The sequence below is a fragment of the Sapajus apella genome, unplaced genomic scaffold (assembly GCF_009761245.1).
Source record: "Sapajus apella isolate SASKATOON/1434 unplaced genomic scaffold, GSC_monkey_1.0 scaffold63, whole genome shotgun sequence".
Lineage (NCBI taxonomy): Eukaryota > Metazoa > Chordata > Mammalia > Primates > Cebidae > Sapajus > Sapajus apella.
In genome coordinates, this window is record NW_022437003.1 from 11631975 (window position 1) to 11644814 (window position 12840).

The following is a 12840-nucleotide window of genomic DNA, read 5'->3' on the forward strand; positions in this document are numbered from 1 at the left end:
GCTGTGGGTCGAGGGTAGAATGTCCTGATGAAACCACCACTGGCTTAGAACTCAGAAGAGCTGGGATTTAAGTCCAGCTCCAAGACCAGGAAACTTTGTTACTCTTGCTAAGACATTTAGCCTTCCTGAGCCTGTTTTCTCATCTGTAGAAAGGGGGTATTGTTCACAGTATAGATCTATAATGAGAAGTAAATAGATTAATATCTACACAGCCACCATGCAAGGTGCTGAGGGTATGAAAGGGTTGAAATCTAGCCTGAGGCCTGCCCTGGCATGGGGCTGAGTTACTCTAGAGGAAGGGGCATCCTCTACAGGGCACTTTTTCTAATTTTACAAAGTCTCCATATAGGTTAGCCAAAGGCCTGACTATAAAAGACCCCCAAGTACAGTCCTTGATGTATCACGGGAGTTCAACAAATGTAGTCTTGATTCTGAGACAAACATCATAATACATTCCCTGCCTCTGCCATAGGTTGCTTGGAGGGTGAGACAGCATCACATGAACATGCTTTGTAAATTGCAAAGTACCTTACAGATCTGCAGCGTTGCTAAGAGGACTTTCACCACACTTCTGAAAATCGACCTATCCTAAGGCTTTCCAGCCTGGGGTGGGAAGGTAGAAGCCAAAAAGAAAACAACAGAGTGTTTAAGATGTGATGGTACTATCATAAGGGAGCACTGGAAAAAAGCAGAGGTGATTGGAAAGAGAATCAAGTAGCACAGCAGAGAGGCTTGCAAAGGCCATCATGGCGGCTCTCCAGGCTTGCAACAAAGCATCACCACAAAATGCTGCAGGAGACGTTTCTAGGTTTCAGTGCGTTGTTCTGATGCACACTGCATTAAATCAGTATTGAAAACTAGTGGATGATCTGGGAGTCTGAAAACCTGCGTGCTTTGCTCATAACTACCTGAGGAAGATATCTAACCTTTCTGGGATTCAGTCTCTTTACCTCTAAATATCCTGGGATAAAAATGCCTCCTTTCCCTTGATAGCACCTCACTGAATAAACGGTTTTGCATCTATCTGATGTATGCTATTTATTAATTGTTGGAGGACACCTGCTACTTCTTACATGTCTAATGATGATGGTGACTGCTCCTGCCAGGACACACACAGAGCTCTCTGTTTGCTGACTTATTTCTGCAGCCAGACTGATTGAGATGCAATGTATTCATAAAACTGTCTCTGTTGATGGAGTGGAAGAAGCAAAAACAACCAGTTCCAGAGAACAAGGAAAATAAACCCAAACCGTGAATGTCACACAGCCATAAAACCCAAGAGGGCTGTATTTCCAAACAGAGCACAGCCCTGGCTTACGACGTCAGACAAGGAGAGAAAAAGCAAAGATGACTTCTAAAGTCAGTCCTCGTGCTGTAGGGCTGCAGCTTACACACGAAATAAGTGTGGGCTTAATAAAGACACCTCCAGCCTCTCTTCTCACCACCACAAAAGAACTTACTATTTTTTTGAGATGGTGTCTCTGTCGCCCAGGCTGGAGTGCAGTGGCATGATCTCGGCTCACTGCAACCTCTGCCTCCCAGGTTCAAGCGATTTTCCTGCTTCAGCCTCTGGAGTAGCTGGGATTACAGGTGCTTGCCACCACGCCTGGCTAATTTTTGTATTTTTAGTAAAGATGGGGTTTCACCATGTTGGTGAGGCTGGTCTCAAACTCCCGACCTCAAGTGATTCGACCACCTCGGCCTCCCAAAGTGGTGGGATTACAGGCTTGAGCTACCACGCTGGACCACAAATGAACTTTTTAATCAGCACTTGCTGTAGAGGGCCATTTGTAACTGCTGCTGTATTGGCAGTTACTTGTCAATGAGCACAGCATTTAGTGCCTAATGAACAAAGGTGTTGCAAGATTTTCTGTTATTTGCCAACTGGTTGCAGTGAGTTGTAATTTCTGATCTCCTTTCATAGCTATAGGTCCTCCACCTGAAGATATAAAGGGCCTATTAGCAGTATATTTGGAACAGAAATGAGAGGCCAGCATCACTAATCTACAAAATCAGGTTCCCCTTGGCTGCAAGAAAGAGCTCACAGGAGCTTCATCAGTTCCTTAGGAACACTAGGCCCGCCTAGGGATGATCACATCATCTGGTGTTTTGCCTTGGTTAAAGGCAAAATGTGCTGACTGACCCCTTGTGGTGAGAGGACGATGTCGAGGGAAACAAAAGTAACGAGAAAATGTTTTTTATTTTTTTTGAGATAGAGTCTCGCACTGTTGCCCAGTGGGGACTGCAGTGGTGTGGTCTTGGCTCATTGTAACCTCCATCTCCCAGGTTCACACAAGTCTCCTACCACAGCCTCCTGAGCAGCTGGAATCAGAGGCACCCACCACCATGCCTGGCTAATGTTTTGTATTTTTAGTAGAGAAGGGGTTTCACTATGTTGACCAGACTGGTCTCGAACTCCTGACCTCGTGATCCACCCACCTTTTGTGAAATGCCCCAAAGCTGGCTTTCCCTTAGAAGCCAGGTCAGAATGTGAAAACCATAGGAGACACCCGGCCTCCATGAGGACCATCCTGAGATCTGGAATCCTAACCTCAAGGATCATGATAACATACACAACCCTGGCACCTGCCACTGACTTAGTTTCAGAGCCACTTTCCACAAATAAACTAACACTTCTTTTTGTTTTATTTTTACTAGACAAATAATAAGTGTATATATTCATGGGATGACATTTTGATATATATTTGCAATGTGGGATGATTAAATCAGGCTAATTAACAAATCCATCACCATACATACTTATCATTTTTGGGTGGTGAAAACATTTAAAATCTTCTGTCCTAGCAACTAAAATATACAATGCATTTTTCAATGAACCCTGGCAAGATGTCCATAGGTAGAGAAGGACTGGAGATGAGAGTCACACTCCAGCTAACTGAGTCACTTAGGCACGTCACCCTTGCAGGGCATGTCATTCAGTTAGTCTTTTTTTCTTCAATCAAATTATACAATATTCATTGCCAGGGAATTGCTCTCAAAGAGTCGAAATGGCAGATGTCCTATGTCTGCAGCCATGAGCTAGTGCTGCTGCTCCTAGGGAGACCGGAAGAGAAGAGTGCCCTTCATATGATCACAGTGCTGTTGAACCTGAGCCTTTTGCAGGACTGGTATAAAGGAGAGGGAGAGGTGCAGAGGTGGAGAGAAGAAAGGAGCACTCATTCATCCAAGCAGAGAGGGAATCGAGTCAAAGTCACCACATCAACACGCTCATCTGCTCTCAGAACACGCAAAACGGGATATACTTATGAAGTTTGAAAGTAAAATTAAGATCATGTAAAAGAAAATACTGAGCCGGGTGCAGTGGATTGCACCTGCAGTCCCAGTTACTTGGGAGGCTGAGGAAGGAGGATTGCTTGGGCCCAGGAGTTGGAGACCAGCCTGGGCAACATAGCGAGACCTTGTCTCTAAAAAGAATTTTTAAATATTAGCCGGGAGTAGTGGTGCATGCCTATAGTCCCAGCTACTTGTCAGGCTTAGGTGGGATGATCACTTGAACCCAGGCATTTGAGGATGCAGGGAGCTCTGATCGTGCCACCACACTCTACGCTGGGCAACATAGTGAGACTGCATCTCAACAAATACTCCCCAAAACTATATATATACACAGAGCTATTAAGAGGTAGAATATTCATGGTGACAGTGTAAGTTCAAGCTAGACCCATAAATATTTTAAAGGAAAAACAAGGACGGCTGCAGCTCACCTCTTACCTTGCATCTCTTGGATGCACGATGCTATGTATTCACTGTTGGAGGGCACACTCATATTTTTGGATTTATAGTGATGTTAGTGGCTGGTCTAACTGTCTGTAGCTGGTGTAAGAGCATGCCTGTTTCCCCTCAAAATTCTTAGTGCACAGCCCGAGACCTAGGGCTGGATCATGAGTTTGACCAATATGGGTGACTGCCACGTTCTAACTGCTACTCTTAGAAAGGGTTGCTTTTACATCTAGGTTGTGTTTCCTTCAAACACTACAGAGTACAGGAGAATCAGGTTTCTTTTATGGCAGAATGCAGAAGTGGAGAACATTTTGCTAGGTTCCCTAAAGATGCAAGTCTGCTGCTATGAACATACAGGAAAAAGACCATCAAACTCCTCCTTCGGCAACAGGGCTTCTCTCCCTCGCAAAGGCTCCTAGGAGTTCAGCATTAGCCAAGCACTCAGCAGGGGACACATCAGATTAAATCCCTGCCCCCATGAAACTTACCCCTGTGATGTTTAGAAAAATTGAAGAGGAAGGAAGCTTGGTGCCCTTTGCAATTTCATGTTGATGTTGGACATGCCCCAGTTAATTGGGAGGCTGAGGCAGGAGGATTGCTTGAGCCCAGGAGTTGGAGATCAGCCTGAGCAACATAGCAAAACCTTGTTTCTAAAAACTTTAAAAAAAAATTAGCCAGGAGTAATGGTGCATGCCTGCAGTTCCAGCTACTTGGGAGGCTGAGGTCGAGATGATCACTTGAGCCCAAGAACATCCAGTTATAAATCCCTCCAACAACATTACTGTCCATCTTATCCGTAGGAACACTGAGGAGACATGTTTGGCTGAAATCAAGCAATTGTTGCTAAAAAAATAGACAAAAGATGCTCAACCTCCTTCAACAAAGTTAAATCCTTCCTTGTGGCATTCAAGGTTCTTTACAGTTTCACCAGAATCCACTTTTCAGCCCCCGTTTTCCTTACTATACTACAAGAATCCTACATTCCTGCTGACTGGACTATTTGCTATTTCTTCAACATCATCAGCCTTGTACTCAGGTGCCTGTGTGTCCTTTGTGTCTTGTTTAAGAACAACCTCCTCCTCCAATCCTACCTGTCAAAATCCTACTCATCTTTAAGGCTTGTCTTAAATAAATCCTCCTCCATAATTTTTCTTGATTCCTCCTTGATTCTTTCTCTTGATTCCTTCAAAAGGATTTGACCTCTTATACTTGAATTTCTTTAGAGCCATGTTTATATCTCCTCCTATTAAACAGTTTCTGGAGCTTATCAGAGTCTGCAGCTCTGCCCGCTGATGGCCTTAATTTTTGTACATTGTTGAGGGCTGGCAGAGAACCTTGCAGGCACTCAAAACATAAGTGCTGAGTGAATTACATCTCCGACCTCACAGTGCTACAAAAAGACAGGTATTCTGCTACGGTCTTTGCCCTGGTTATAGAAATTGGAGCAGAAAGCATCCTTTAAAACGCGTTTTAATCAACAGGCAGTCCTTGTATGCCCTACAGGAAAAACGTCTGCATTTTGAGAACAGAAACAAGACTGGAAAATCATGGAGAAATGGGTGGAAAAGTGAGTACAAAAAGTAAATTCAGGTAACTCCCTCATTCTTTTGGTGTTGTTTCCATTTTTTATTTTCTGTATGAGTTTTGACATCTTAAGAACCTTTCTGCCTGGGGAGGCTGTCCCTCCTGGGGCTGGGCAATTCTGAGTTAGCAAGGGCTCAGCCCTTTGATATGCAAATAAACCAGTCCAGAGCTAGGCTTCCTCTCTATCAGGCCTGTTCACCCCAGAATGCATTATTCCTCTGCCTTAATCACCCCATGGCCAGGTACCAGGCAACCATAGAACACTCGTACAGCTTAGAGCTGCTGAAATCATGCAAACTAGCTAGTCCTAACATTTTCAGTCTGCCCCGCCTTGCCTTTCTGCAGAAACACCAATAGACTCTGGTCTCGGCTTTCTCCTCTCCTTGCTTTCTGCCTCCTGACCACACTAAGGCTTCCCACGTGCCCTGTGTGGTGAGCTCTGCCTCCCGTCTCTAGGGTCTGTGAGTATATGAACCTTATGGCTGCACTTGACTATCTCATAAAGAACACAGAAGTCCTTCCAAGTATCAGTTACCAAGAGAATGCAAACCCTAAGCCTCTGAGACTTCTATGTGAACATTCATTTTTTTCCATTTAAAGACACGAAGTCCAAGTTCACAGTGGTTGAATCTTTGGTTTTCTTGTACTGGGAATATGGGGAGGGAAGGCAGGGACTAGAGGCAGAAGTAGCCAGGTGGTTCTGGAGGGCTGGAGTGGTGGACGTGGAGGGCTGGGGAATGCGGGGGTCATGGGGGAGAGAAAGTATCTGAGAAAAACAGAGACACGTAATGAAATTACATAGCAGCATGCAACTGCAGAACAGAGAAAATGTCCACAAAACGAGAGAGACAGCTACAAACAGGAATGCTGGTCAAGCGTGGATAGAGGATTCTCATTACACAGGTACACCTGCTGGGCCTGAAAATACCACAGGGCATGGTTACCATTTGTCAGGCAAAGTTGTAGTGCAAATACTTTGGTAACATTGAAATGAGAAGTCAACTAAGCTCTGAGAATATATGAAGTTTCCTTCACGTGAATTCTAAACACTGTGCAAATAAGTCCTGGGTAGGTGTGTATTATCAGGACCTGTTTTTAAGGATAAGCAACAGCTTCCTTTCTTCGCTGAAGTGTCAATAATCTCTAACTGTGGTCAGATGCTTCCCATGTGATCCGCCCCTGCTTCTGACTCTTCTACAAACTGTCTCTTTTGGGTCTGTTCTTTGAAACCCAACCCAACTGAACTCAGGTCCTCCTCTTTATAACTGAGTGCCTTGAGTATATGACTATGCTGTGGACTGAATTGTGTTCCCCTACTCCCTAAATTAATTGGTTGAAACACTCACCCATAATGTGATTGTATTTGGAGTAAGGAAGTAATCAAGGTCAAATGAGGTCCTGAAGATGGAACCCTAATGTGATAAATTTAATGTCCCTATAAGAAGAGACATCAGGCCACATGTGGTGACTCATGCTGGTAGTCCCAGCACTTTGGGAGGCCAAGACAGGCAGATCACTTGAAGCCAGGAGTTCAAGACCAGTCTGGCCAACATGGTGAAACCCCATCTCTACTAAAAAAAAAAAAAAAAAAAAAAAAAAAGTTGGCTGGGCATGGTGGCACAAGCCTATAATCCCAGTGCTCAGGAGGCTGAGGCAAGAGAATCACATCACTTGAACCCAGGAGGCAGAGGTTGCAATGAGCTGAGATTATGCCACTGCACTCGACTGGGTAACAGAGTGGAAACTCTGTATCCAAAAAAAAAAAAAAAAAAAAAAAGAGAGAGAGACATCAGAGATCTCTTTCTCTCTCCCTGTTATGTGAGAACATAGCAACAAGGTAGCTGTCTACAGGCCAGCAAGAGAGATGTCACTGGAAACTGAACTGGACAGACCTTGATCTTAGACTTTCCAGCCTCTAGAACTACGAGAACTACATTTCTGTTGTGTAGGCTACCCAGTGTTCTTTTGCTGTGGCAGCCCAAGCAGAATAATACAACTTATAAAAACAACGCAGATTTTCTAACTTCTTAAACAGATTAAAACATACAGAGCTAAAAGAACAAAGAAAGCTGATGGTTTTTTTTACTATTTGGGAATAGGCTGGGCAAGGTGGCTCATTACTGTAATCCCAGCACTTTGGAAGCAGAGGTGGGCAGATCAGTTGAGCACAGGAGTTCCAGACCAGCCTGGGCAACATGGTGAAATTCCATCTCTACAAAAAACACAAAAATTAGCCAGGTGTGGTGGCATGTGCTTGTAGTTCCAGCTACTCAGGAAGCTGAGGTGGGAGAATCACTTGCACTTGGGAGGCGGAGGCTGCAGTGAGCTGTGATTGCACCAATGTACTCCAGCCTGGAAGACATAGTGAGACCCTGCCTCAAAAAGAAAAAAGGGAATCTTTGTGGAGATGGTATAAACGAAGGGTTATAAATGAGGATTCTGGAGTCAAAGAAAATAGGTTCCTGCTTATCTGTCACTTACTAGTTATGTAACTATGACCAAATCCTTTAATTTCTCCAAATTTCATATTCATCTGTGAAAAAGAGGTAATAATGTTAACAGTATCAAAGGGTATGTGGTAAAGTTCTCAACAAAGGCTAACTACAATTATCATTACCCAAGTGTGAACATCCAACTGTGAAGTCCAGCTACACTGATTATCCCTCATTCAGCTGGCACGCTGGGGGCACCTGCCACAGGTACCTTATGCAGAAGGCATAGATTATTCATGCAGTGTTGAACATCTGACTTCTGTAGTCAGATGCCATGAGAAGTGATTGATGATGACTTAGAGAGGTAGGAGACAGTGGCCTTTGCCTTTGTTATCCTTTTGGGGTCATCTATCACTCCAAGGATTCCAAGAAGGATGCATTTCACTTCAGATCACGTTCATTACACAACAAGCTCTGTCAGACACTGTACTTCCGGAAGCAAAGGAAACTGATGCCCAACAATTCCTGGCCCTGTATCACATGCCACTGAATGGCTGATGCTGGGGAAGAGGTTAGATGGAAGGAGATGTTAACAAGAAGCAAGACAGACAGGAAGAGAGAACTTTTCTCCGCCTGGCTGATGAACAGAAAAAAATTGTAAGGCAAATGCTCTCCAAATTAATTATGTTTTCCTGATAAAATGTAAGCAAATGCCCAAGTAGAGGTATTTCTGCATGACTTTCCCTGACCATGAACTTGGAAGTAGCTCCAATTCAGACTCACGTTTCCTCCAGCATTCTACCAGCCCATTAACCACTGTCACTTCCCATTCATCATGCTTGGTGTCTTTCAACTGTCCTGCGTTTCCTTTCAAACATGTAAGCAGAGCAGCAGACACTGAGAACAGATGAAAACTCATGAGCCTCAATTTAAAGTACTAGAATTCTTATTAATTCCTTCTGACATGGCCCAGATGTCTTCAGAGAAATTAGTAACAGAACAGGGTTAATGTAGCTACCTCGTGGTGAAGCAGATTCATTATGACTGCTCACTTATAAAAATTAAGCAAGTCTAATTGAGTTTAAGCCCAAAAGGATAGTACTAGATTTGCAGTCCACAGACTACCTGTCTTGCTTTATCATATTTAAGAGGTTACCATGTACTACATAGTAAGGATATTAGCTTTTTGTGTATTTTTATTCATTTGATCCTAGCTGTACGGGGGTGAGGTATACAGATAATAGAGTGTACTCTATCAGGAAAGGACCAGGGAAGCCAGAGAGACGGGGCCAATTGAGATATCTTTGGTTTCTTATTTGTAAAGAATCCTGTGGATACCAGGCCACCTGAACTCCTGGGCTCACAGATGAAACTCAAGTTTGCCCCCATTAATTAGAAAACTAGATAAATCAGAGGGTGTCATTTGTTAAGAAATTCTGGCCTGGCGTGGTGGCTCATGCCTGCAATCCCAGCACTTTGGGAGGCTGAGGCAGGCGGATCACAAATTCAGGTGCTCAAGACCAGCCTGGCCAATATCATAAAACCCCATCTCTACTAAAAATACAAAAAAAATTAGCCGGGCATGGTGGCGGGTGCCTGTAGTCCCAGCTACTTGGAAGGCTGAGGCAGGAGAATTGCTTGAACCCGGGAGGCAGAGGTTGCAGTGAGCTGAGATTGCACCACTGCACTCTAGCCTGGGCGACAGAGTGAAACTGTCTCAAAAAAAAAAAAAAAAAAAAAAAAAAATTCTGTTGACTCTTCTTTTTCCAGTGTCATATCCACTGGTCTGCTCTCTTTCTTCCCACTGATATCAGTCAGATGCTTGTTAGCTCATATTTCAATGACTGGAGAAGCCTCTTCAATGGTCTCCCTGGCTCAGATCAGTCCATTTAACTGATCTGACTTTGGAGTATGTGGCCTGGAGCTGGCCTTGGTGGTGGCTTCTCCGATAGGCCTTCAACCTGCTTCTCTTTCTGCTCTTCTACATGGTGATCCAAGAAGATCTCTTAAAGGCTAGTTTTCATCACATCACTCCTCTGCTCAAAAACCTCCAAAGCCTTTTCACCGCCTAGGGAATAAAATCTAAAACTTTTCACGCCTTTACCTAGTGAGTCCTGTCTCTCAGTATACCTCAGAATGAAGCTTCCACCGCTGTTCAGCCAACTTTTCAATGACCCAAAATGTTGCCACCTCTGAGGCTTTGTCTAGGGTCTTTCTTCCTGGAATACTCTTCCTTCCTCTATAAATGTCCTTCATGCTTGAAAAGTCAGTTCAAGCTTCAGCCTTCTCCTATAACCTCTTTATCAGACTTCACTGAACTTCAAGTGTTATTGCTAACAGTAGTTACGTTAGTACTTTCTCTGTCTCTCTCTCTCTATATATGTGTTCATTAAACCAGGGGTCCCCAACCCCCGGGGCCATGAGCTTATACCGGTCCATGTCCTATTAGGAGCTGGGCTGTACAGCAGGAGGTGAGTGGTGGGTGAAGCTTCATTTGTATTTACAGCTTCTCCCCACTGTTCACGTTACCACCTAAGCTCCACTTCCTGTCAGATCAGCAGGAGCATTTGATTCTCAGAGGAGCAGGAACCCTAAAGTGAAATGTGCCTGTGAGGGATCCTGGTTGCGTGCTCCTTATGAAAATCTACAGCCTGATGATCTGTCACTGTCTCCCATCACCCGTAGATGGGGCTGTCTGGTCACAGGAAAACAAGCTCAGGGCTTCCATGGATTCTACATTATGTTGAGTTGTATAATGATTTCATTATGTATTACGATGTAATCATAATAGAAATCAAGCGCACAATAAATGTAATGCACTTGAATCATCCTGAAATCATCTCCCCCGCCCCACCTCCAGTCCACGGAAAAATGGTCTTCCACAAAACTGGTCCTTGGTGCCAAAAAAGTTGGAGACAGCTGCATGAAACTCTTACATATTCCTATCTACTTTGATACTTAGTACAGTATTCTGCCTATTGTAGATGTGTTGAATAAATATGTATGACATGTAAGGGTTTATTTTGTACAATGTTGAATCCTTCTTAAGGGAAATTTGACATCAAAGCCTTTAGGGTGCATAATCTTTGACTCAACAGTTCTAATTTTAGAAATCAATTAGAGAAAACGCAGAGATGCTTATGAATTATATGCAGGCTGTTGCAGTTGTCTGCTGTTGTGATTTAACAATAAGAAAGCTGGAAAAAAACCTTAAGGGGTCGGTTAAGTAAACCCTGATCTATGTCAAGCAGCTGATAAAATCATGTTACAGAATACTAACATGAGAATCAGCTTACAGTTTACAACATATCACCAAATGCAAAAAGCAGGTGGTAAACACTATGTACAGCAACATTCAATTTTTATTCAATAGACAGACAGATGGACAGTGGAGATCACCTAGGAGGAGGCTTATGGGGCTTTCTCTCCTTGGTGGCCTTCTGTGAATTTCAATTTTTGGACACCGAACTCAAGTGTTATTAATGTGTTACATGGTTGCATTAGATGGGAATTTGCTCCTTCAAACCATACACATCTGACTTGGATGGACATACACATTAATAGAGCAGTTTGACATGAGCTCATGCCTAAGACGGACTCTACTAGAACTTGGAATCATGTGAAAGGCAGCCTGCTATGGAAACAACATTAGCTGAACTTGGAGTTGAGAAACACAGCATCAATTGTGCCTCTATTACAGAATTCCTGTCAGCCTTGGAAGTCACTTATTTTTCCTGAACCTCAGTGTCTCTCCTATAAGATAGCTAAATATTTCCCCCTAATTCCACCACCATTACATGTTACAAAATGTTAGAGTGATGACTTAAGTATTATTTGTCAAAATACTGAACACTTTTTAAAAATGCAGTTGATCAGCATCAGGTGAAACTGTTACCAAAGTCGGAAAAATGACCCTCTGAACTCTTTTAAGCTCTGATTACACCACAGCCTTGAATCACAAAGTGGTGTCTACTTCATGGGCCAAAGTGCAGTGAAGTACAATTTCACTGAGTGCCAATTTAATACCTGTGGATACGTTCATTAAGCCACACTTCAAGAACACTGCAGAGTATGTGCGCAATCATTTTAAGACAACATTGCTAAGTTCACTCTTCTTTTAAAAGTATTTACCACATAATTTGCAGATTGGCTTTTTTGTTTTTCCTAAGAGAACAGACAGCACTGGCATGAATTTTAATAGGAGAAATATACCAGGCTTCAGATCAATAACTTAACAACAAAAAATTTAAAGCCTTGACAAACTCATGAAGAAGGCACTATTCTTTATCTTTGCAAAAATGCTGACATTGAATCTGCTTCACCAGGTGAGCAAACAATCTTGAATTAATCACTTAAATACAATGTACATATTTACAGATACACGTGACTGAGCACTCTTGGCCTATGGCTGGTAGGTGGGTAGCAAACACGAAAACACAAACCCTGGTCATGACTGCAGATATCAAGACACACACAGAAACACCCAAACAGCCCACAGGGCAACCTCCCCAGAGAGCGGCATTCAGGCCTCAGATAAAAGAACAAGAGAAAAAGAAAATCCCTTGAAGGGAAGGAGGGACTGCTTGCCCCAGAGGTCTGCACTCACCTGTTAAGTGGTTGGCAATCCTGGTAGTGGGTTTGGGAGGCAGGGCCGGGGGCTGCTTGAGAAGGGGCAGCTGCTTCACTGGGGTCTCTTCATGGTCTCCAGGGAAAGCAGCAGGTTTTTTGGGGGGCAGGAGCAGGACTGGTTTGGCTGAAGGATCTTGGGACAGGAGGACTCCAGACTCACTGGCAGAGGGACTCTCTTCAGACACTGAGGGGACAACCACATGATACACAGGAGACATTACACAAACGCAGTGCAGGCACGGCCAGCGGGGAACACAGGACAGGGACTCGGGCTAGCAACACAGCGGAGCACCGATGCTTCAGGCCACCACGCGTGTGTAGAGAGCTACAGCGAGGACACCAGAAATCCAGCGAAGCAGGAGGGACAGAGAGAGGAGGCAGAGGAAGAGAGGGGGTAGAGGTGGGAAGAGCAACAGGGAGAAAGAGGAGGAGGGCGTTTTCTCCAAACCCTCAAAAA

The 12840-nt window shown here is 43.9% G+C and overlaps 1 protein-coding gene across 15 annotated transcripts in view; it reads right to left on the bottom strand.

Annotated features, from left to right (window-relative positions):
- The window catches only part of PHACTR1 (phosphatase and actin regulator 1), a 586592-nt gene that overhangs the window by 97515 nt on the left and 476237 nt on the right, over positions 1-12840 (bottom strand). For 9 of the 15 annotated variants that reach the window (XM_032247691.1, XM_032247688.1, XM_032247689.1 and 6 more), the window contains one exon: positions 12361-12567. The exons of the other annotated variants lie outside the window; for them this stretch is intronic. In XM_032247691.1, the coding sequence (XP_032103582.1) occupies positions 12361-12567 (207 nt within the window). The remainder of the gene's footprint in view (positions 1-12360; positions 12568-12840) is intronic. 15 annotated transcript variants of the gene reach the window in all.